The sequence below is a fragment of the Oculina patagonica genome, chromosome 13 (assembly GCF_052425735.1).
Source record: "Oculina patagonica isolate OP01 chromosome 13, crgOcupat, whole genome shotgun sequence".
Classification (NCBI taxonomy): domain Eukaryota; kingdom Metazoa; phylum Cnidaria; class Anthozoa; order Scleractinia; family Oculinidae; genus Oculina; species Oculina patagonica.
Window position 1 is genome coordinate 32,548,234 of NC_135770.1, and position 26,217 is coordinate 32,574,450.

At 41.0% G+C, this 26,217-nt stretch overlaps 1 protein-coding gene across 1 annotated transcript in view; it reads right to left on the reverse strand.

The window, feature by feature from the left end:
* The window catches only part of LOC144635215 (uncharacterized), a 144,632-nt gene that overhangs the window by 88,027 nt on the left and 30,388 nt on the right, over positions 1-26,217 (reverse strand). The window contains exons 4-6 of the mRNA XM_078494307.1: positions 3,266-3,313; positions 2,624-2,716; positions 1,510-1,602 (exon numbers count right to left, since the gene is read on the reverse strand). Coding sequence (XP_078350433.1) covers positions 1,510-1,602; positions 2,624-2,716; positions 3,266-3,313 — 234 coding nt within the window. The remainder of the gene's footprint in view (positions 1-1,509; positions 1,603-2,623; positions 2,717-3,265; positions 3,314-26,217) is intronic.

Genomic DNA, 26,217 nt, shown 5'->3' on the forward strand with positions numbered 1-26,217 from the left:
CGAGGGAAATTCGTCAAGCGCTTCATATTTTTTTCCAACACTGGTTTTATTTCAGCAAGCAAATGGAAAAATTACTTACCATTGGAAAAAAAAACATTATAATTTTAACATGAAATTCTCCTCGACCTTAACTTCCACTGAATTCCAGGCTGTTGCCATTATTAAATTCTGTATTTTCCCTTTTGCTTTATTTTACCAAACCGATAAATAGTCCACTTACTTACGTGCTATACTGCTTATGCTGGTGTGCACAGTGAATAAGTTCTTAAATAGATATTGCGTGCCGCGCTCACACTAAACATCTTCTACAACAGTGACTTCGATGAACTTGATCCCAGCCCTTTCTTCTTTATGGTCTTTATAAACTTCAAGAGTGAGCCCGTTGCTGAGCACCAGTCGTTTGTTGTAGACAGCGGTCTTAACGAAGCCCCCGTCATGTGCAGTGTAGCACGAGCCCAAGTTTTCATGTGCATTCAACTTAAGAGTGATGAAAAACTGACCGGGATAGAACGTGTCGCTTGGTCTGGGCGAATAGTTGATCTCTCTGTATCCAGTTATATGGGTACCGGAGGATCCCTCGTATCCAAAACAGGGGGCGCGGTGACCGTAATTGCTTTTATCCACAGTCGAAAATCCAACAAAGCTTATCCTGTCAGACATGCCATATTTGATATCGCTGTCCTCATTCGTTCCGATGTCGACATCATTGGAAACCACAATTTTAACTGTTAGCTGGGTGGAATTGTGCAAGACACTAGCAGAAATCATGGGTACTTTAATGAGAGCGGCGTTAACTTGTGATGGACCTGCGATGAACGTGAGCTGTTCAGTGGTGTTCAAACGATAACTGTTGATGTAAGACGCATGCGCCTCAAGCCAAGCAGGAGTCAAGGTCTGATGGTAAATCACTTTGCCCTACGAAATAAGATTGTTCAGATCTGATTTAAAGATATTTTAGTACAAAGCTCCATCCATAAAAAAAATGAAAGAAGTCAAGACAACAAGTTTTTGCCTTGTGTTTTTTTCGGACTTTGACAAAAAATGGCAAACATTTTATTGGAACGACGTAGGCAATTTCCGGTCTCAACTCACAAGTCCGAAATGTGAACATATAGTCTAAATGCGAGGTGTATGAGAATAGTCTGGTTTCACTTCGCTCTAATAGTTGCGTTTGCTTATTCAAATGGTAAAATGGAGGGGAGGAATTAGAGAGGGAGGTCTTTTTTGAGAAGGGGAGTGTAATTAATTTAGCGAAAAATTGTGATTTCAAAAGATACATTAAAGTGATATTGAAGAGAGCGTTTGTTGGTTATGAGATTGTTCTAACCAGCTTGGGGCTACACGCCTCTTTTCTTTATCATCTTACATACAATGTGCACTCGAGGAGAAATTCAGTGTCAATTTTGACTTTACGATCTAAAGTTTAAAACTCGATAAAGGCTTAAATAGTTAACGCCACCTGATTCTTGATTAAATGCAAGGAATGAGAAAATCTTTTTCTCTCTTTACCTTTGTCTGGGTACTTTTAAGTTCTGCAAGGTCAGTGTTTGTTCTGTTCAAGGCGGACTTCAACCGAGTCAAAACAGCATCAAGGTATTCCAGCTGAAATGAAGAATAGAAGAACACCTTTGTTCCTCAAACTTACACCGAAAATAAAATGCTTAATTTGTTCAGACATATTTCTTAACAGAAAGGAAAATGGATTATGATATAAAACCCGGAGGGGAATGATATTCACACTTCTCTCACCGCGTACGCTCTATGACTGCAGTTTTTCAGTGAATTTCTTCCGAGTTGTTGAAAAATTCTTTCCTCAAACAAATTACAAGAAAAGAGCAATTCTTTCAATAAATGGTAGTATTGTTTTTAATAACAAAAATTCAACAATTATCCTGTGAGATCGCGCGGAATACTTTAATAGCCGACGGGGCCGTAAGCCGAGTGGGCAAAAATCTGACAAAAGTCCGCAACATTAATAATAATAAAATAATAATAATAAAAATATGTTTATAGTGGTCATGCACTTAGCTTCATATCTCAACGAGATAGCTAGTTTACAGGCATGCCACTGAAACAGAGGAAAAAAATATTTTTAAATGAACATAACAAGATTAAAAATCCCAACTGGCAGGAGACAGACCAGTTGGCTATATACAAATCGTGGTCGAGGATTTGAACTCGGGACAACCGAGAAACAAATCCAGCTAGTGGCAAGGGCAGGTCTTGAACCGGGGACCTCCAGATTACAACACCAGCGCCCTTAACCACTCGGCCACGCTTGCCTCCCAGGGTAATTGTTTTATTATTCAACACATTTTAAACTAAACACAGTTGTTCAGCTAGATATAAACTATGTTTATACAGCTCTTTGCACGACGTCAGACTACTCTCGGGAAACTAATTTATGGATGACAGATAACTAGGACCCCGGAAGGACGTCCTGACCTTAAATGGACATTGGAACAATTTGTTGAATAATTAATCAAAATGCCTGCCAAATGCTCTCTGAAAGCTGTCAGGCAAAAAAAATACCTAGCAAACAAAAAAAAAAAACAGACAAACAGGTAAATCAAGATCAAGCTAAAGAAAAGACTTTATCACAAAGAAAGAGTTGTTAACGAACCCTTAACGTGAGAGTTATGTTATCAGTGATCAGCAACAACTCGCTCCTTGTCATGTTGAGATCATTTCGGAGAGCGTTGTACCCAGCCTCTGTCTGTATTATGGAAATTAGAAAGCTCAGTAAGTCAATCACACACACACACGCACACACAAAATAGACTGCATGAATGTGTTTTAAATGAATAACAAAAGTACATCGTAAGTAGGATGACAATTGTGACAATTAGAATCAAATTTTACTATGCTCTCACTAAGCTTTAACTTGTTTGCTTTGTATTTGTTCAGCAAGGTTCGCACCTCAAGATACCTTACTCGCGCTTCTCGGCTTCTTTAAGCCTGGACTCTGCTCTTATTGGTGACGTCACCAAAAAGTACTTTCTCAACCATACCAAGATTCCAGTTTCAGGCTTCGCGTAGTGAACAAAACAAGAGAGAACGTCGAGGCACTTCACTGACTTGTACACTCAAGACGATTGTTAATTTCAGTAAAGATTGAGCAGTAGTTTTAAAGTTGAGTAGATCTCGATTTTCTTTAGGGTCGGTGGGTCGCTCGGTCAGTCGGGAAAGGCGAACTTAACTTTTAACAAATCACCATCTTTAAAGCAATCTCTTCGAAGATAAAGTGTTCATGAAAGCTATTTACCTTTATAAGAGTATTGTTAACTTTTGCGAGGTCATCAAAGTGCTCCATCTGAAACAAAGTAAAGGCAAATCTTAAACAAGAAGTTCTGCCATAAAAGGGACACTTCACGCCTGTCGGGAGCGAAATGCAAATTCGTACTTTTGTAGTCAAGCATCCTGCAAACTGAACATGCTCAAAGTCGCATAAAAGCAAAATATACCATTAACAAAGTGGCGTCTGAATCCAAAATGGCGTCCGTTGCGGCGCGATGCATGAGGTAACTCTAAGGAGTCTTTGATTGAATTTAGAGTTATTGCTAATCATGTGACCAGATGCAATCGCTTCATTTTGACGGGAACTAAACACGACACAGTTGGTTTGCAACTTAAAAATAATGAAATCAATTAAGTTATGCTCTACTGAGTGAGTGAATTATTAATCGGGCGTGGCCGATTTAAGGTTTACCCTTTGGTCGTCCTAGAGCGTAGTCTCCTGGCGCGGCCAAAAAGACGGGGATAGCTCGGGGTTGCTACAAAACCGCTACGGGTGACGCATACCGCAATGGTTTTCATTTTAGTTTTGACAGGAAATCGTTGCAGGCACACTTGGTCGACTTTTGGGTTAATGTGTAATCAGGTTTTGTTTTTTTGCTTCGGCGGAAGGACAGAGAAAAAAGCTTACGGTGCAAAGTACAGTATGGGGCCCAGTTCTCGGCCACTTTTGACGTAAACTTGTATTTCTTACCTCAGAAGAACCGCAGGAACTTGAAATTTCTCCCAGAGCTAGCTACATTATTCAGCTTTTTGGTGTAAAGCTATCGACCGGTCAAAAATTAATTTGCCCGAGCAATAATAAAAATAAAAGCTCCATTTGTGGGCCCAGTTCTCGGCCACCTTGGCCCAGTTCTCGGCCACTTTTGACGTAAACTTGTATTTCTTACCTCAGAAGAACCGCAGGAACTTGAAATTTCTCCCAGAGCTAGCTACATTATTCAGCTTTTTGGTGTAAAGCTATCGACCGGTCAAAAATTAATTTGCCCGAGCAATAATAAAAATAAAAGCTCCATTTGTGGGCCCAGTTCTCGGCCACCTTGGCCCAGCTCTCGGCCACTTTTGACGTAAACTTGTATTTCTTACCTCAGAAGAACCGCAGGAACTTGAAATTTCTCCCAGAGCTAGCTACATTATTCAGCTTTTTGGTGTAAAGCTATCGACCGGTCAAAAATTAATTTGCCCGAGCAATAATAAAAATAAAAGCTCCATTTGTGGGCCCAGTTCTCGGCCACCTTGGCCCAGTTCTCAGCCACTAAAAAGCTTGTGCGTAATTATCTGTAAAAAAATGCTCAATTAATTTTCACAGTCATAAAATCACTCTGTAAACCTATTTATACTATATCGATCCCAAATTATTTTTATGATGCTTTGTTTTCTTTTAACGCGCCTAGTTGCCTATGTGCAGGTTCTGGCAAAACCGCATTGTGTGACCCGTGCATTTAGATGGTTTATTTTGCAGTGAAAAGGTCTTGAAATATTTAGGTGTTGTAGAAATAATAGACAAGACAAGAGTCAGCTCAAAACTTAGAGATAAGATTGAACTTTATTTTTAAAACATTTATTTCTTTCATTCTGGCAGCAGCAGATGAAATTATATTAAAAACCAAGCGCTAAGCTGTGATAGCGAGCAGGGTGGCCGAGAACTGGCAAATACGCAAACGTCGCAAGAAAAAATTTCGAAGTAAATTAAGACCAAAAAATACAACGGTTCAACGAAAAGTTAACTAAAGCAGAAAGCTGAATTATTCTACGTTTCACATGCCAAAAATTAGCTCGTATGGTGGGGGCTTTTGGATAAAATACGAATTTAACTACATCCATGAATTTGGAGCCGTAAACAAACAACTACCTCCGCGTAAACTCGACGTGTGAGCTTTCTATATCGAATTGAACGATCAAACTCAAGATACTTAAAGCACATGAATCAGACTATCGTTTGAAGGAAATACCTTTTCTTTTTGATTCAACTGGAGTGTGAAAAGACGCGTTAAACACAAAGTGGCCGAGAACTGGACCCGGCCGAGAACTGGGCCGATATATTCACCATTGTGAAATTGCACTTACTTTGACAAGTTAAAGTTATTTTTGTAAATGAAAAAGGTAACGTCATTGATGTCACGCAGTGTTTTTTTTAGCAAACTAGATGGTTTGCTGGTTTCTGACTATGAATGGGGGTGTGATCTTGCGGTATATTTTTTGAGCCTGACTCCGCCGTAAAACTTTTTTTTTATTTAGGAAGAACTGTGTCGATTTTCATTTCGAACAATTGGTCGTCAAGTCGTTTGTCACAAAGAGTAGAATGTTTGTACAGCATGTTTTGGAATTATTTTAGATTTGGTTAGTAAGACGCTTCTGAAGACCTGAGCAAAACATTGGGAATGTACAGTATTAATAGGAACTTGAATGGAATTTTTCACAAGTTGGATAAAGGTATCAACTGAAAAAAATGGAATTCAAAATGAGAACTTGGATTTTGTTGTAATTAAATTTTATCGCGGATTGGATGCATAATATCACGGCTTTGAAAGTCTTCAAATAATTAGAAAGGTTCCTTTCTTCCTTTTGATCTTATTGTTATTTTCATGTATTGATTATTCGAAAGTGGTTTTCGTTGATACGAAAAAAAAACGGGTTTTCACTGAATTGCTTGAAGTATTTTTAGACGTGATAATATTGGCTTAATCAAATTACATTGTGCACGAAATATTTGTTATTCTTTTGTCTTGAAACTTTGAGGAAATTGAAATTTTTGTTTGACAGTAGTGTATGAAAGGCATTTTATAGAACTGAATAAAAAATAAGAAACATTGATAAAGGTTATTTCAAAGATTTATTTTGCCTGATTTTGAAGGGTTTCAGGAGTTTTAAAGAGTGCTGGTAAACGGCTGTATGTTGTTTGTGATTACGGATCTTATTTAGTTTCGAACGCTCTAATTTTTGAAAGGTTAAAACAGGTTAAAACCGGCCGGTTTTATGAGTTTTTTGGGTAGAAAGGTACGGTGGTGGTCAAAAAAAAAAATGTTTAGAAAGGAATGACTGTAGTAGCACGTAAGTCGGAGGTTTGCGTGAGTCACGGGGTATAGTATGCGTGAGCTGGATTTCCGGCGTCATAACGGCATGTTTTGTTTACTGAAAGATACACTCGACGTTTAGTTAGCTTAGTCGGCTTGGGAAACTATTTTAAAAATGAATGTTGTAATAGTTAATTAATAGTAATCTAGAATTAACCCACTCTCGATTGGAGTCTGTTCTGGATTCGCGCTACCTTTTCGCCGCGAAGGAATTTTGTAAAATTTCGCTAGTGGAAAGAGGTACTGTAAGAACAGTATCAATAACTCAAAAGGAGGAACTTCTTTGTAGCTCTGAATTAAGACGTATGATAAAATTTTAGAATAAGAAACTTTCGATATATGGTTTTCATATTGTTTTTGTCAATTTCCTTTTGTGGCAGATTTTTTGAGAATCAGCTTTTCTTTCGTGTGATGACAGACACAGGACAGAACGAGAGGTGGATGAGAAAGATGCCGAAGATGAATAGGCACCGAAAAACGACAAGAACCGTCAAGGACTTATCTTTAGAGGGCGGGGAGTTTTGGCATACTGTATTTCGAGGACTGGACTGGACTAGTAAAACGCGGACTAGTAAAACGCGGACTTGTAAAACGCGGACTAGTATAACGCGGACTAGTAAAACGCGGACTTGTAAAAGGCGGACTAGTAAAACGCGGACTAGTAAAACGCGGACTTGTAAAACGAGGACTAGTAAAACGCGGACTTGTAAAACGCGGACTTGTAAAACGAGGGCTTGTTAAGCACGGACTTGTAGAACGCGGACTTGTAAAACAAGCGCTTGTAAATCGGATAAAACTAAACGGTTTAGCGAGCGAAACAATTTGTGTTTGAAGCTCTTGTGTGTTTCTTCGACGGCATATTTCTAGCTTTTTTGAGCACTCTATGGTCTGTTTTAGCGTGGAGATGTTTTTGCAGTATAGCACATGTTCGTTCTGCAAACCCCTACTAAAACAACGGGATTGATGCTATGAGTTGTGTGCATATGTTTCTTTCTTTCCACTACTTGACGTCTGTTGAGTGCAGTCGTTTGTATTGCTCGCACGAGGTAGAACGGGGCCCGTCCAGAAATCAACAGTCAATCGTAAATAAAGGTGACGGGCCTACACGACTCCTACGTTCGTGACATTGGAATATTTGCCGTTAAATGTTTAAGTTCGGTCTTTCGACCTTATTTGCTTCTGACTTCTTTCTGAGGGTACTGTTTTAATTTGGGGGCAGTATGTGGTAAATAAAGGTGACGGGCCTACACGACTCCTACGTTCGTGACATTAGAACATTTGCCGTTATATGTTCAAATTCGGTCTTTCGACCTTATTTGCTTCTGACTTCTTTCTGAGGTTACTGTTTTTTTGAGACATTATGTATTGAAGAGAGCCGTAAGATGATTGTGGCCAAGGAATTCGAAGTGTCTAGAGGCGTTTTACAAGTCCGCGTTTTACTAGTCCAGTCCACTCTACAAGTTAAAGAAACATCAAGACCACCCCACTGTGAATTGCCATAGCACAGACAAAATTATAGTCAATATCTTATGTGTTTTTAAGAGAATTACATAAGAACCAAGGCATGTCTTGTCTTGCCTTACATTGACATGCAATAATTTGGAAATACTAAGCTCGTAACAGTTTAAGACAGAATCCATCAGGAATTTGAGTAACATTAATTTTAGTTACGCAAAAATTGAGCACCAGAATAATTTAAATCCTTGTGTTCTTTCATACCTTGTTAAAGGCTTGACATGTGATAACACCAACATAACACCAACAACAGTTCTTTATCAGTGGGGATTGAAGAAAAAAATGGAAACATCATCACACAGTTGACCCCCATGCAAAAACACTCCAGGATGTCACGGGACTGTTTGGTGTCCGTCTGCCAATTTCTAACTTCAAATTCCAATGTTAAATTCACATTAAATTTTCAATATTTCTTAGTTGTCTAAATTTTACTAATTCTTTTAAAAAAACTATCACCTGCCAAACATCCCCAAAAATCACTCAAAAAATTACAAAATACCGCAATACATAGATACATGGGATGAGTGAAGTTTCCTTGTATTCCTTGAAACACCAACAAGATATTTCCGTTTAAGGTGGCTGATAATGGGTTTCAGTATTTCCCAGTCCTTATACTTTGGTTCAGTACTAAAAGCCTTCATCAATTGCACACACATGAGAGTTACCGGTTGTGACACAACTTGCAAAAAAAACCGCTCGGGCTCGCCTGGCTCGCTGGCTCGCCAGTCTCGCCTCGCTATTTTTTGCAAGTTGTGTCCACAACCGGTAACTCTCATGTGTGTGGGGGTCGCAATGCCAAAACTCTCATGTGTGTGGGGCCCGCAAGGCCAGCCCTTTTGTGTGAAAGGAGGAAAATGTGAGTGGCTTTCACATTCCTAACTTCCTGAAGCAGATTCGCCGGACCCGACAGTGTACCAATCGTTGTATGGCGCCATTGTATTAAATTACAACCAACCTTTAATTGCTGTGCCAGAAACAATTCCTATTGAACAAATGCTCTTATCGAGTAAACGAAGATGGGAAGAGGGAGAACTGGAGAAATTAACTTGAGTGTAAAGAAAAACTTGAAAAGATCTCATGGAAAAGCGTTTACAACCTACAAAAAAACTAAAGAAAATGAAAAACAAATAACAATCTTTTTAACAGACGAGCTGATTGAAAAATTAAAAAAATTAGACAGCAGTGTTGTCGCAAACGTTTTAACAAGCTAAACAAGACTTGCACGCTCCGGTGAGTGCATAAATTATTGCAGCAACACAGAAAGTCACAACAATGACTTTGATTGCGTGGGTGTATTGCTGTCAAGAAACGGAAAACCCCCTTGACGTAATCTAATTGTTTTTTTTTAGGAGTTTTTAGAGGACAGAGCTCAGTTATAGAAATGCCGTCATGGGTGCATTTTTAGAATATAAACCGATAAATAGAAATGGCGTCAGGGATGTATTTTTTAAGCAAACACCATAACCAAATTTTGGAACCTAAAAGCCAAAAAAATAATATTTTATAAGATAGATCATATTAAATTGAACTGTTTTAACAACCAGACAATTGAAAAAAAAATCCTGTGTAAAATTATTTTTGCTTATACAGCACATTCCAAATCGCACAATAGAAAGGACATTCCAAATCGCACCACACATTCCTGTTCGCTTGTGATTTTTTTTTTCACGAAAAAAAAATTTTTTTAAAAACGCTGAAAATCAATGGCGAATCGGCATGTTTGGCATGTGTGTGTGACGTACCGGAAGTCCAGAATATTCTAAAGCAACATGATTGTAAACAAGCCGATGTGTTAATCAAGCTTTAAACGGCTAAAGCAAAAAATTCGATAATCAACTTGCAAAAGATCAGAAATTGAAAGAAAAGACTCCTGATTAAAACAGTCGTAGAGAGGGAATTTGACAAACACCACAGCCGGTGTTTGTCATTGGCGATGAGTCATGATATTACACCGTCTAAAAATATCATTCGGGTAATACCCCGACTTTGTACACCCACGCACGCAAACACACAAAAAAATTTGCATGCCGCTGTGGGTCACGCAATTTCTCGCTGTTCGCTTCAACTTAATTGTATTTTTTGCACACTCAGATTTAATCCTTTCGACTCGGCTGAAAGTCACTTTAAGTGCGCTGTAACCTTTTATTTTGCCTCGTTCAGGCAATTAACAACATCGCGGGTTATGTATCGAATATTTTTTTGACACTCGGGCGTGAAATATTCAAACACAAAGTAAACGACAAGATGAGCGCAGACAATCATTCTTTTATAAAATGAAAAAATGTTTTATTGGACTGAAATTTTATTTCGAAATGTCGGTGGCACTTTCGAGAAGTTTTTTTTCCAATCTTTTGCGTTCTTCTCTCTTGATTTCTTCCCGAATTTTTCCGATGTCTGGCTGGAGTGAATTTGTTTGTTTTTTTGCAAAGTTTGAGCGTAAAGTATCTTTAAGTTGGCGATAATTTTGCATTTCTCGTGTGATCAGTTGAAACTCTTTGTCAGAAACAAGATTATCATTCAGAGCTTGTGAGACAGAGCTGTTTATCGAGTCATGTTTTGCAACAGCCAGAGCGAGGATTCTTGAGTGCTTATTAACTTTACGTTCAAGCTTTTTGTTGATAACTGACAGGCCAGTGGAAGCTGTGCCAGATATACCTGCTACTGCTGCAACAGGCACGCCGATAACAATTCCAACACCAGTAAGTGAAGTCGCAACAGCTCCAGAAGACAGAGCTGCCGTCACGGCGCCAAGACAGACCACGGAATAGTGAATAACTTTCCGGACTTTTTTATATTTTTTTAACACAAGCCTGTAATGCTCAGCTTCAGCGGATATTTCTTTTTCAATTTTACTTATTTCAGTCAGCCGAAAATTCTCGGCATTTGTTGGGAGGCTTGGATAAAGTTGTGTTTCTTCGCGATCACCATAAGCAGGGGCACTCGGGAGAACATTAGCAGATGACATGGTCTCGTATACAATAAAAAAATATTAATTTAATTCTAATTCAAAATGCAGCGGAGCTCCAACAAAGTCAAACTTACTGCCAGTTTTGTCTTTGACGGTCAATGTGACACTGTTCACACTCTGAACAGCGTCGATTCGACGTGAATTATTGATAAAATTTTGAGGGTAATGAACCAAATCATAAGGTTTTCCGGTTATTGGTACACAAGCGAGAATGTCACTTGGCTTTCCATTATACAAGTTATTTTCTTTGGAAAGTAAATCGCAGTGAATGTAATAAAAGTCTGGTATAGTAAAATCTTCAATTCTTGCGTTAGCAGCATCAACAATTGTGTTCTTAAAAAGTTTAGAAAGATTTTTATCAAAAGAAAAGCTTTCAATATTTTTTGTTTTTGTTATTGAAAAGCCTCTTTTAAAATCATCCCTTTTTACTGTTAGCTTTTGTTGATCTTTGAACTTATTAGTCAGGTAAGTTGTAATTTCATCAAAATTGTAGTTGCCTGGAAAAAAATCAGCAACATTGTTGCTCACATTGTTTTGTTTAATGCTTATGGAGCCAATTCCTTCCAGATTATGCCAGCTGTTTTGTAACGAGCATGACAGCAGGCTGATAAACCTTGGTTTTTCAATTGGCTGGTCAAAGTAAACAGCTTCCCCGTTGGAACTCGCGTCGATTGTGAGCACAACCATCTTTATAATTATCTTTTGAAAAATAAATCTTTAATATAAAATGGCGCCGCCTATTCCGAGAGCTGATGACATTTCTCAATCAATTTTTCTTGATTTCAAAGAAAGAGATTTTATGAAGTGGATGAAAACCCCAGAAGCAATTAAAATTTCTGAAGCGGCAAAAGACAATGCATGGAAACCTTTTCTTGCAAAATATCCAAACGCTGACCGAACAAAATTTGTTGCACAGGTTGAGTTCGCGTACAACCACACAGCAACGGCAGACATTTATTTCAAGGCAGGGCAAGGCCATTTGATAAATGTTTTTGGCTCTGACAGCAAATATTGGAGCCCAGAGATGAAAAAAGCACTGGGGGTGAATCAAATTCCAGGCGGTTTTCCACAACAGCTGTCACCAAGCGGCGCAAAAGGCTCATCTTTGCCAATTCCCGCGGTTGGATTTCACGAAGCCGCACCGAGTTTGAAAAAAATATTTAACAGCAAAATCAACATCTACGTCACACCAGACCAATATTTCACAACGAAATTAAGAGAGATTTTTCAAAAAACAAAACTGAAGCATACATCAGGAAAAGAGTCAAAAAGGTGGCTTGCTAGCCAAAATATGGGCTATTGGCCACAGCAACTTAACTTTGCGGTATGGTGCGCGACAACAGGCAGTGGGGTAAGCCGAGAAATTTTCGATGAAGAACACTCATCTCTTAGCTTGCCACCGATTGTGCGAAATTTTTACCTTTTTCACGTTTATTTCACGATAAGGCGAATATTGTTTCAGATGGGGGGAATTCAGAGCGTAAGCGCCTTGCCAGGCGACCCCACTTTTAGCCAGTTCGACAACAAGTACGACGTGGCTTCTTACAAAAGAATATGCGCTGAGTTCGGTGTCGACCCGTCAAGCGATTTTCGTTTCACAACAGGCGCAAACCACGGACTTGGTAACGTTTATATCTGGATATCAGGGCATGGTATACAAAAAACTGGAGCAAAATACCCCGATTACGATAAATTTTCGGATGAAGGTGGAACTGCAAGCAAAGGTAACTTGATTCAATACATCGAGCCAGACGACGCTGCATATGCACAGGCAGACTGGTTTTGTCCTAACGGCACTTAAGGGCTTACTCAGGCAGGTTTGTCGAGAGTAAACCAGTCGATAGAGGCTTTTGTCTACTGTATTCTCGGTTCGCAGGTGAACGTTCGAAGTAGCATACTTGGAACAGGCGGCCGTGCAAAGGAAGCGCAAAGTGAGTTCCTCGTGTTGGTTGAAGACGCTATAAGGCAACCTGATCTGGCAAAGTCGGTCCAAAGATACCAACTAGCCATCGACGAAGCTAAGGTTCGGCTTAACCTTGCAGTCTGCCCAGGTGCCTGGCTGATGCCCGCTCGAATGGTGATAAACACAGAAAGCGTTGTTGGCTACAATAACCAGCTTAAGCAGGCTGTTGTTGGGATGAAATTAGGAGTGAATGATGAGGTTAATAAAGCTACAAAAAAAGTGGGCGCAACAAGTATGAGCGGTGGGCCATCAAAAGTTAATAGACCAACAAGTCATTCGTCAAACCCGATTCACAAAGCTGCAAAAAAAGAGCCGGCGCCGCATACGCCTTCAGCGGGTACTGTGACAAAAACAGACGAAAAGCAGAAGCCAGACACTGACGATACAGCACACGAAAAAAACAAGATCTACCTTATTGCTGGTGCCGTTATTGTTGCGTTTGCAGTCAGCCGAGCTCTTTGAGGGTGCCCAAGGGGCACCGGAAACCCTTCGGGTTTTCCCTCAAGAGCTTAGCGCTCGCTTCGTTTTGTAACTCGCTCGATAAGAAAGATAGCAACACCGACAATCAAAAGCCAAGCATTCTTGCCGAGGAAGCTGATCACCTGGCCGGCCGTTCGAAACACAAAACTGGCGATCGAGCCAAGGAGGCCCGGCAGAATACTTGCAATTTTTTTGCCAAGTGTCTGAAGACCGTCACCAACACCTTTTGCTAAACCTTTTAAACCGTTTGAGAGAGAACTCAGAATTACGCCAATAGTCGTGCCAACGGCAAGCAAAACTGCTGTGACGGTGAAGCCATATTTTTTGAAAATCGCTTTTACCTTTTCTCTTAATTTGTCTGTTAAAGACAATCTTTCGATCTCTTCTTCTCTTTCATTTTCTATTTCATTAAATTCTTGATTCAAGTTATCAACTCTTTCGCGAGCTTGTTGTCTTTCTGCTTGTGGCCTGTTTTCGTCGTTTGCAATATTTTCTTGTTCTTGTCTCTCTTGTTGTATTTCCACTTCCCTTTCTTGCCTTTCTGTTTCGTGTTGCTGGAATTCTTGTAAAGGTATTGTTACCCCAATCACAGGCTCGTACTCTACTTTTTTCAACCGATCTAATTCTTTCTGTAGATCAGTGCACCTTTCAATTTGTAGTTTTGCTCTTTCTTTAGCTTTTTTTCTTTCCTCCGGGCTTTCATTGTTATCTTCTGCTGTTTTTTTGTTGTTATTGATGCCTTCTGAAAGACCTCTTATTTCATTTTCAAGAGTTAATCGACGACTTGGACCAAGGGCTTTTAAAACTTCTTTGGGAAGTCTTATATTTATCTGGTATTCTTCCTTGCCTTGAATTTTGGTTGTTAAATTATAATAAGGCTTACCTGGTTTAATTAACCCGACTTGCAGCCTTCCATTTCCATCTATTTTGTATTTAATCTTTGATTTGTCAGCTGATGGAAACTCTTTGTCAAGATAACTCGAAGCAGTGAAGGTTGTTGTCGCACTATCGTCGGGGATTTCAGGAAACATCGTTGTTGTTTCGTCTGGTCTATTCATTGTGGTTCTTCTCCCAGGTATTCCTTCACTAGGTCCGGGCGTTGATGCCCCTCCAGGTTGGAATGGGCCTGTTGTATCGCTGTCATCGTTGTCATTACGGTCGTCACGGTCGCCTGTATGTTCCAAAAGAGGATCTCTGTCACCAAAGCCACCTTCTGTCGCCATGTTATATTAAATAAATACATTTTTTAATTTAAATATACAATGGCTGTCAGCGAAAGACACCGACCAACGTTCGAAGAGAAAACACCAAACGCGCTCAAGGCAGACAGAGTGCGACATCGCATTACATTTAACCCGAATAAAGCGTCTCCAGAAGAAATTCTGAGAGTTGCTGTGCCAAAGCTTGAAGAAGGCGTCGTTCTCGTTCCAGGCTCCCTGGCTCTTGTGTTCAACTTGACGGTGAGCGGCGAGCCCAACAACTTTCTCGTAAACAACGTCACCCGGGCGCTTGTCTCAAGGATGGTGGTCAAGTTTGCTGGAGAAACGCTGCAGGATACGAACGCTTACGACGTCTACAAACTTTTCGAGGACCTTTTTCTGCCGGTAGAAAAGCGCAGCAACATGTTTCTTGAAGGTATCCAGTCCGAGGATTTATGCAAAATCCGTTCAAACGCTGGTGACAAAAAAAAATCAGGAGTTGACGCGGAAAAGAAGCTGGCAGAAGTTTATGGAAGCAAGTATCGTATCCCGCTTGATCACGAGATTTTGAGAGACCATGGCGTGTTCTATCCGCGCGCACTCGCAGACGAGCTTGTCTTCGAGATAAAACTGAACAGTTCAAATGTGGTTGTAAGAGGAACAGATCCATCAAAACTTGGGTATGAGCTAACTGACATCCAACTCGAATACGAGGCTATTTATCACAAAGAACTTGCAAGAGAAGTAGAAAGCACTTACATTAACGGCAAAAGTTTCTTTTACGAGCATGTGCATAATTACAAAACGATCACAGTAAAAAAAGCTACTGACACGATAATAAACGAAAGCATTAACGTCCCAAAGCGCTCCTTGAAGGGACTTCTACTTCTTTTTCCTGAACCCCACGCCGCAGGTGCAAGAGATACAGAATCTTTCTTTAACCCTGACATAACAAATGTAAAAATCAGCGTGAACGGCGTTCCAAATAAGGTGTACAGTCAGGGCGTTGAAGGAAGAGACATGTGGGAGGAAGTTCTCAGGTTCTTTGGCAAAAACGCAGACCAAAAAATGTTTAATAACGCCACAAAGTTTAATGCAGAAAAAAAGTTCGGGCTTTTCATTGACCTTCGCTCCATGAGCGACAACAACATGCACGGCAGCGGGCTCCGCTTGGTGAACACAAAGGATGGCGTTAATTTAGAGATACAGAGAACAGCCTCAGGATCAGGGAATGTCAAATGCTACATATTCGCTATCGCTGATGCACAATTTTCTATTGTAAATAAAGAATTAGAAGGTGTTGAGTATTGATATAGCTTTCGCAAAGCGAAGCATGGATCCTGCCAATATACCCTTCAACGCTCTCATTGTTGGACCAACGAACTCAGGAAAAACAAGATACGTGGTCAATCAGCTTTGTGGCCCTTTCCGAGGCAAGTTTGACTACATCGTGCTCATCTGCCCGACTTTCGAGCACAACAAGACTTATTATCGCTTTGCTGAGGAAGATATTCGATTTTTTGTTTTCATTTGCGAGCAGCACGAGGTGGAATCTTGGTTAAGGCTTTCAAGATTTCTTTTTGAGGGTACGAACACGCTTATCATCCTCGACGACTGTGCTGCATCGAAAGATGTAAAGGGAAGAACAGGGGAGTTGGTGAATCTTGCTTTCTCTGCTCGCCACGCAGGCTTGAGCATATGGGTGTTAACTCAAAAATTGACAAGCATAACATCCTCATTCCGCGAAAATGTTGCGGCAATCGTTTTCTTTTACACCCCCTCTGCCAAGACCACGAAGGCAATCTTTGAGGATTACGCTGGCGAACTTGCCCATGAGGATTACAAAGAAATCATTTTAAAGCTAAAAAAAATAAGTTCTCGCATCTTGTCATTTCTCATCGCCACCCTTACGGCACAAAATTTTCTTATTGAACATATTTTTTAGAGTAATAAATGGCTGACCCGTTCGCAACTTCTCCTCCCGAGAGCGTCAAGGGCGCTGCAAGTGAACAAGAATTAGCTTCCGTAATGGAACTGCTAGGAGCTGAACCAGAAAGTACAGAAAGCGCTATGGCACTCATTCAAGGCCCTGACATTCCTGCTTTGCGTGAACAGCTTGCAATCCTTGTTTCAACAGGAAAAGCCAAAGAAGCAATCGGTGTGCAACTGACACACGAGCAGGTGAAGCGCTTGACAGATAAAGAAGTTGAAAAGTACTTAAAGAGATATGAGGCATACGTTGGATCCAAAACAACCGACAGCTTGATTGACAGCTTTATTTTTCTTGTTACCAAAGTCGTTGGTATGGCCGTAAATATCAAGGACGTCAATGATTATCAGAAGGAACTCAAAAACGACTACATTATCAGTAAAGAGCTGTCCACTTTGGCAGGCGGTCTGGCTTTGAAATGCGGCCGATTTCTTGCCGTTGCAAATGCTGCGCTCATCACAACAAAGCACGTTGATTTAAACGAAGCTACAAAGTCGCACACTTCGCTGTGCGAAACCAAAGGCGCTTCCAAAGATGCGGACACAAACACTACTGAAGATTTTTCTGAGCAATGCTAAAAAAATGCTAAGTAATTACTGAACAATGCTTAGCAATTGCTTAGCAAAAAATGTTGCTGAGCAATTTTCTATTTAAATATTATTTTTTTTTTTTTTATAAATGGCCGAGCTCGAACAAACTCCGATCGCTCAAGAAGAACAGAAACAAGTTACTTCAACAACTCCAGCAACAAAGCCTGCCAAAAATCCAAAGCGAGTGGCTGCTGGCAAGCTTGCAGCTGAAAAAACAAGACAGGCTCGTGAAGCACAAAAAAAAGCCGCGATTGATGCCCAGGCAATCATTGCAAAAGACAAAGAAAAGAAATCTGCCGCTGCAAAGCGAAATGTAACACCACCGGCCGTAACGGAACCAGCTCCGCCCGAGGCTCAGCCGCAATCAAGCGGTCTCACCACAAATCAATGGATATCTTTGCTTGGTATCGGCGTTGCAATCGTTACAACTTATGTGAAACGCGAAGACATAAAAGCCTTTATAAACGAAAAAAGAAGTCCAACATTTAAAGCTCCGCCAACTCTTATAACTGATGACACACCAGTTACAGCAGAAAGTATTGGAAGGGTTGCAACGCGTTCTTCAGACACGCCTTCGACAATCCAAAATGCCATTAGACCTCGCAAACAAAGAGGAATCCGTCCGATGGATTAAAAAATTTCTTTTGAACATTTCTTTTTCATTTATTATACCGACAATGTCCCTTGGTTTTATTCTTGACAGCCTTGTTAAAGGTGCAGCTATGGCTGGTATTGCATTACTTTGGTTTGAATTTTCCAAAACTTGCGTTAAAACCGCTATTCGGGTGCAAAAGGATGAGGATACAATTTTTAAAAGAGGTATAAAAAAAACAAAAGAAGTTGAATCTGGTGAAGAAGTTGCAAACTTTGCTTCGCAAAACGGTGAAGAATAAACAAAAAAATTTTTCAATTGAATATTTTTTATTATTTTATACTGAACCGCCATGTCCGACAACAAGCTCGTGAAAACGCTCATGGATGCCGCCACCATTACAGGTCTCGCCGCCGGAATCGGCTGGGCTGCCAAAAAAGTTGTAAAAGAAAACTTCACATCCGACCCAAGCAGCAGTTTTATGAACTATGTAAAGTTCACAGCCGTCATGGCTGGCAGCGTTGCACTTAAACAGTATCTCGAGGACCAGAAAATTCTCCCCACCAATTAAAAAAAAAATATCATAATATAAGAACAAAAACACACAATGGCAAGCGTCGCGATTATGGCTGGCGGAGCTATCTTGAACGCTGCTGCTTTCATTGGCGGCAACTATCTTGCTCGAGCTTTGGGTGGCGGAGATGACGCCGCTTTGAAAGAAAAAGAAAGACACGACAAAGCTCTCGAGGCTTACCAGGCAGCTTACGCGAAGTACTCACGCGACCGCACGAAGCTTCTCGACTGGATCGAAACCAACAATGAGATCAAACAGCAAGCGAAACAAAACTTTACGAACACAGACTACGCTTTCAAACTCTACAACCAGGCACATCCTGACAAACAAATGATTCCTCCGAAAGAGCCCAAGTTCTCTGATTTTTATCAGCCAAGCGAGCAGCAGAAACAAGGTGAACTTATGTTCGTTGGCGCAGGCGCTCTTGCTCTTGGGTACGCTGCCTTTCGGTTTCTTTAAACGTTTCTTTTTTTTCTTGTATACGCATGGATGCAAAGATCTTTGCGGAGCAAAACTTTTCGAAGAAAATCTCGAAAGTCTACTATAGCCCCCAGGGCTACTGGAAGGGAATTGCAGCGATAAAAAAATTAGCCGAGGCTGCCAAGGTTTCCGAAGATGCCGCAAAAAAATGGCTAGTTAAGCAGGCCCTTTGGCAGATCTACCTTCCGGCACCACGATACGTTCCTCGCCCAAAATTCGATGTTTCTTCTCCAAACGCTGTCCACCAGGCGGACCTTCTTTTTCTGCCACACGACAAACTGCCGCGAGGGCGAAAAGTTTACAAATACGCGCTGACTGTTGTTGACGTTTCCAGCCGTTTCAAAGAGGCCGAGCCTTTGACCTCCAAAGATTCAACTGAGGTTGCAAAAGGTTTTCAGACAATTTACAGGCGAAGTGCACTAAAATGGCCACAGATGCTGCAAGTTGACCCTGGTCGCGAATTCATGGGAGCTGTTACTAAAGAAATGGAAAATCACAAAACCTATATTAGACGCGGGCGTGTTAACATTCACAGAGATCAAGCCATTGTTGAACGTTTTAATCAAACACTGGCAAAGCGCCTGTTTGGTTATCAGTACGGTGTCGAGATGAACCTGCCATCTGGCCAGCGGTCGACAGCGTGGGTAAAAAGGCTTCCCGAAGTTGTTGCCGCTCTGAACAACGAAGTAACCAGTCTTACTGGTAAGAAACCTGCTGCTGCAATTAAAGAAAAGGCTGTTTCGTCAAAACCGTCCTCAAAATATACAAGACCTGTTGGCAAGAAAGAAAAAAACTCCCCTCTCTCGTTAATGTGCGCTTTCTCTACCAACCTGGCGAGCTGGAAGGCGGCGTAAAAAGGGCTACAGATCCGATTTGGTCATTAAAAGTCTACAGCATTGAAAGGTCTGTTACTAAACCTAATCAGCCAGTTCTTTATTACTTGCACGATGGTCCAAAGCGCGGCTTCGTGCGTGAAGAATTGCTTGTTATTCCTCCAAATACACAGTTACCACCAAGCACTTAGTGCTTGAGCCCCTTGGGCTCAGAAAAGCTCTAAACGTTATGTTTATGTAGGCTTTGTTTCGCAAAACTTATACCCGTAAGCATTTGTATGTATCCCATCATCCGCTATCCATCGCTTTGAGTCAAAGGAGGATAGCGATTTTTTGTTCACCACTATCGAACACAACTCATGCTTAAAGCTTCTTAGCATGTGCATTTCGTGAAAGCTTTCCTTGGTTTGGAAAAGTGTTTCTTTGAAATTTTCGTGATTTATCTTTTTCTTTGTCACACACTCTTTTACCCCCTTTGCCTTTTTTATATTTATTTCGTCCACTTTTAGCATTTTGCAACATTTTAGCACACTTGCTTTCGGATGTTTCTTTATTATTTTTTTGACCAATTCTTCATCGTTTGCCATTATTGCCTGCATTCTTTTCCCGGCCCCTGCGCACGCGCACTCTTTTATTTCCACCTCAGGGAAGCCTTTCTTTATTTTTTTCAATTTCATTTTTGCTTTCACCTTCTGTCATTATTGAATACATTTTTGGCCTCAAACAAACGCACTCTGAAATTTGTTTTCCTGCGCATTCGTCTTTCATTTTTCCCAAAACTTTTTTGTTTTTTGTTGAAAACAGCGAATGATCTTTCGGGTAGTCGCTTGTGTCGTACTTGTCAATGTTTTCTGCCATGTCCGCGTAAACGTCTTCTGTTTCTATCTCAAGCAAAAGGCTGTCTGTGTCTGTATACAAAAGCTCGCAACGCTCCCCGTACTCTTTTTTCAGGTGGTTGTAATAAAAATCGTACATACATAACTTGCTTACGTCAAGGATGGTCATGCCTGTGTAGACCGGTTTATTAAGAAAAAGCTTACTTTTTCGCATGTCTATTCCAACCAGATCGTTTGAAAACATTACATGTCTTGAATACAATGGGCTTGCAACTAATTTTCTTATTTTCTTTGTTTCGTCGCTGCGCACTATTCTTATGTCTACACGGTTTCTCAGGTTTTCCATTGTTTTTCCAAAAACTGAGTTATTCATCAGCTTGTAAAAGTTCTTTTCAAAGTCGCTTTTCGCTTCTTTTCGGAATTCTGTGTTCATCCGGATGTACGGCTCCATCCACGCCTCTTGTTCAAACTCTAAGACCCTGTGCACTTTTTTGAGTTTCATTCCCTGTTTTAGATAAAACTGCAAGTTTCGGTAATGCACGACGTAATTGGTTTTGTCTTCAAGAGTTAAAACAAGCTTTTCGGTGTCTGGCGGGTGCAAATCAAGATTTTTTATTGTTTTGTTTTGGTAAGGCGAAAACATTTCTTTGTTTATTTTCTTTTTCTCTGGTGCTAATGGATAGCTGTTGTGGGCGTCATGCAGCTCTTTCGGGTATTCCAAGTCCACCTCTAAAATCCATCCAGCTTTTGCATACTCTTTTTTTGTCGTTATTTCTTTTTCTGTTGGCATAACCTTTTTCCATCTAAATCCACTTTTTGGAAGCGGCTTGCTCATTGCCCACCCGTAAAGGTTATTCGCATCGAGGTACGTTATGTATTTTTTTGGCTGGCTCGGGTCAAATCCCTCAACATAAGGGTTGTTCGCCTTTGCATACCTCTTGCTTACCATCGAAATCCCGCCTCTTATTCCCCTTTCGACAAAAAGATGCATTTCATAGTCTGTAAGTAACTCAAGCTCCACGCCTGTCTTTTTCAAGAGTGCGTCCCAAGCAAGGCCTGGCGTCGTGTAATAATTCGCGGGGTCCAACCCGTACTTCTCAAGACAGAGTTTTCGGAAGCTTTCAAAGACGTCGGCTAACAGGGTCACGTCAGTCTTAACGTACAAATCGTGGTAGTCGCCCAGGGTCTGGCAGCCAAAGGTTTCCCACACGTTTTGCGCGTGTTCGTACTCTTTATCCGTTATGTTCTCATCATTAAGTTTGCTGTAAAACTTTTCTTTTTCAGGCAAACTTGTTTCGCTAAATCTTTCCCATGAGTCCATGTATTCGTAAGGATAGATTCCCTTTTTGCAAAGAAGTTCAAAACTTTCATCAGACGACTGTGTTGAATTAGATTTTGTTATATTTAATTCCTCCTTCGGCATCGCTTTTACAAGTGAATCAAGACTTCCTTTAAGAAAGTTTAAGCTGTCTATAAAACGCAGTTTGCCAAGTGAAAATGTGATGTATTTTTCCATGTTGTTTGCAACACATTTTACTTCTTTCTGTGCCTCTTTTGAAATCTTTGAAATTGACTGCATTAAATGGTGCGCATCATAACCCCTCAGGTTGTGAAATGCAACTGGTATTTGGACCTTTTTCGGATCTAATCGCATCATAAAGTTACAAATGTTGTGTGCGGCTCCTCGAAACTTGCCTGTTATGTGGCAATGGTCTTTTACCACATCCTTGTAGTTCGGCTGGATAAGCGGCTTGTGGCACGCTAAGCAGTTTTTTTGGTTTTTCGCTGCTAATTTGTGCGTTTCTTTTTCAAGCTTTTTTAGCTTATAGTGGGTTTCGGTATCCAGGTTTTTTGCCTCTTTTTCCTTTCTGTAATAACATTTTTTGTGCATCTGTCCAAAGTAATTAAGCTCCTTTTTATTTCCAATCCAAACTGGCAAAGAGTCCAAAAAGTTTTGTTTTATTAGCGTTTCTTCGCAAATGTGGCAATTGGTTGCATTTTTGAAGTTTACCCAGTCTTTTGCCGTCATCACAAGGGGTTTTTGCTTTGACAATTCATATCTTATTTTCTTTTCTTCACTTAAAAGACAGTTCAAGAATACTTCAACGGAGTTTTCTCCTCTGTACACAAATGTTTTTTCGTGTTTTCCATCACTTCTTACAACTGTGTAAGCAAATCCGCATGCCTCGTGCTGTTCTGTTTTGTCTGTGTAACTCGGCTTCATGTCTTTTACTTCTTCACCAAGGTCTTTTCTTATCTGGCGCTCCTCGGGCGTTTCGCGTTTACACCCTTCTATCGGCCTTAGCAATGCCTCAAAGTCGGCATAAATCGTATAAGGCGCTTTCATTTGTTTTTGGTAGTTTTTAAAAGAAAGAGTGTTTTTCCCCTTCTCCGGCATTTCAATCCTTGTTGGCCTGCCTTTAGCGCCATTGCAATATTTTTTGTGCTTTTCGAGCAAGTCTTCTCTTGTAAAACCTGTCAAGCACATCATGCAAAAGTGTTTTTTATGCTGATCTCCAGTTTGGTCATGTAACAAAGCACTTACTCTTTTTATAAAACAGTAGTGCTGTGTTAATCCTGACTCAATCAACATAAGGAATATACGGGGAATGCTATTTTCTTTTTCGCTTAATCTTAAAGGTATCACACATTCGTCTTCTGAGTCCCACCCAAGCACATTTATTGCAAGGTCCCTGTTTTGCGCCTCAAGCCTGTCAATCTGCTTTAGTGGAGTTGGAAAATCGATTCCATTGTAGTTAATGCCGTCGTCAACTGGGTATCTGCTTGTTCTTTGTGGATTTTTCCCATCTCTTGGAGGAAATAATGCAGCTCTCAAAGCCCATTTTAGGCATTGGTTATCTCTGTTTTGCACGTTAATAATTGCTTTCTTGTTTGCCAACTTTGGGGGCAAAGGCAAATAAGTTCCTCCTCTCAATGGCTGATAACGCGCAACGTTGATGTACGCATTTGTTATTCTTTCAATGGCCCACCCAGAGCCGTTCTCTGACCAACCCTCAATTTCTCCCTTTGCTTTGTCAATAAATTTGTCAAACTCTTTTTTTATTTGGTCTTTGTCGTTTTTTAAAAAAAGGTGTGGTTCACTTTCTCTAAAATAGTGTTCCATGTATTGCTTCTCACCGTCTCTTTGTTTCGAAAATTTGACTTCAAGTCCAAAGCTTGCTTTTAAATTTTGTAAGTCATCAATTTCGCTTACCAAAAGCTCATAAAACTTTTTTTTGTTTTTTCTTGCAAAAGTGTAAAGATCTTTGTTGTTTTCGTTAGCTTCCGGTATGTTCATTTTCCATACACGGAGCCATTCGTTAAAATCGGTGTGGGCCAATAAAAAAGTTAAATTTCTTTGGGGGTTTTCTTGAAATTCACGGAGGTTTTCCTCCATCATAGCTTGCAAAACTTCTGACGAATATCTTGCGGCAGCCATTTTTCGGTGTATATACCTTAAAAATATTTGTTCAATTGATATTTATTCCTAGCACAGGGTTGGCCTTGCGAGCCCCGCACACAAGAGGGCTGGCCTTGCGGGCCCCACACACATGAGAGTTTTGGCATTGCGACCCCCACACACATGAGAGTTACCGGTTGTGGACACAACTTGCAAAAAATAGCGAGGCGAGACTGGCGAGCCAGCGAGCCAGGCGAGCCCGAGCGGTTTTTTTTGCAAGTTGTGTCACAACCGGTAACTCTCATGTGTATTGCTATTACAGTAATGGTATGAAACAAATGTTCAATCATTCATCAACAAGTTGTGATCATTTTCTTGACAATAGTAGTTCCCCGGTAAACAGTTGTAGTACTGTCCCATCAAAGTGCAATGCCTGGAAAATACCGAAAAGCACACGACCGTCAGGTGAAACCGCACCTTACAGTATTACCAATACACTGCACTTTGCTAAGTCAAACTTTACATTGTCTAGTCGTCTACTTCAATCGTTTATTTGTATTGTGTGAGATACATTTATAAATTGAAACCATCATGTCATTAAGTAATAATGCAATCTCGACAACGTTCTAGATATTATATTATGCACACTAATACAGCTCATGCAAGCCCTGTGACTTACACAAACACAGTCGGACTGAGTGCTACTTAAGTAACTGCTTCGTGGTTTCTGCTGTACTGAACCCTGCCTTTCAAGGCAAAGCGCCCGATTTTAAGCTTCTCAAGCTTCTCAATGTTCTTGTCTAACTAAACAATTGTCCTTGAAAGAAAAAAAGAACTAACTGGTAGGGACTATGTCTCGCGGCCCGGAGTCTCGCGCGTTCCCCAGTCTCTAGGGGTACAAAATACACCACATCTCCCCCTTCCTAGATGACACTACAAAATACAATAGGAACAGCCTAAACCTAGGACGTAAACAAATAACAAGAACAAAATAAGGCCGTTCACGAACGCGACCTCCTAGCAAAACGTACTGCTAATGGACCCAAGTCTTTAGTAATGTCTAAAGTCAACACTCAAGCAGTTGAAGTCTAAACAGAACTTCAAACAGTTTCGATTAATCTGTCCGGTGCCTTTCGCACTGTAGCAGATCGGCGAAGCAGGGGCCGAGGGGTTAAAGGTTGTGTGACACCCGGTGGAGCCTCTTCTACTGTTACGGATGGGGCTTCACCCTGAGCCTGCTCTTGGCCTGACTCCATTTCCCTACGTACATTTGACGGACTAGCTGATGGCGCCTGTGAAGGGTTTGGAACACTCACGCTAAATGGGAAAGCTAGTGGAACATCAAGTGGTTTGTTCTGAGACTCCCTACTTTGTTTGGTTTCCGTTCTTTCCATGCTCTCTCTCCTCACATGACCAACATGACGCTTCCACACCCTTCCATCGTCCAGTACCACAAAATATGACTTCGGTCCACTTCGCTCAGCTACCATGCCTGGCCACCAGATATTCGCTTTACTGAGGTCCTTCACTAGGATCCTGTCCCCTGGGTAGAACTTTCTGAATTTCGAATGGACGTCGTTTGTTGCCTTCTGCTTGGCCTGTGAATCTCTCCTCTTCTCTCCCATTGGACGAAGGAGAGATAACCGAGTTCGATGCTCTCTGCCCAGAAACAAACTAGCTGGAGTTTTCCCAGTCGTGGGATGCTTGGTCGACCGATACGTAAGCAGGTAGTTTTCAATTCGTTGCTGAATTGACAGCTTGCTGCGTCTGCACGCCTTCGTGTGGTTCTTGAATGATTGAACCATCCGTTCAGCCAAACCATTGCTTGCCGCATGATAAAGTCCTCCCAGCGAAACTAAGGCCCATTATCACAGACACAATGAATAGGCATGCCGTATTTGGCAAACAATTCCCGTAGAATGGTGATGGTCGATGCTGCCGTTGTGTTTCGCGGCATGTGGAAAATCTCGGGCCACCTGGAATGTGCATTAACATTGAGTGAAGTAGTGCCTTTTCTCATATTCTGCGCAATCGATGTGAATGCAATGCCATGGATGAATTGGCCGTATCCAAGGTGCTAGTGGGGCTACCGCCGGTGGTTTTCTAACCTGCTGACAACTTCCACACTTCCTCACCATCTGCTCAATTTCTAGGTCTACGTAAGGCCACCACAGGTAGGTGGATGCTACCTCTTTCATAAGGACAATTTCTGGTTAACCACGTGTAGATCTTCCAACAAATCCTTCTGGTAACGTGTAAGAATGACAACTCTTAGTCCCCACAATCGACAATCCTGTTCAATTCACAGCTCGTACCGACGTTGGAAGAAAGGTTTCAGGCATTGATCTTCAACGTGTTTAGGCCAACTACTCCTAAGAAACTCTAACACTCTGGACAACACATTTACAGGTTCGACTCGTGTCGCATGA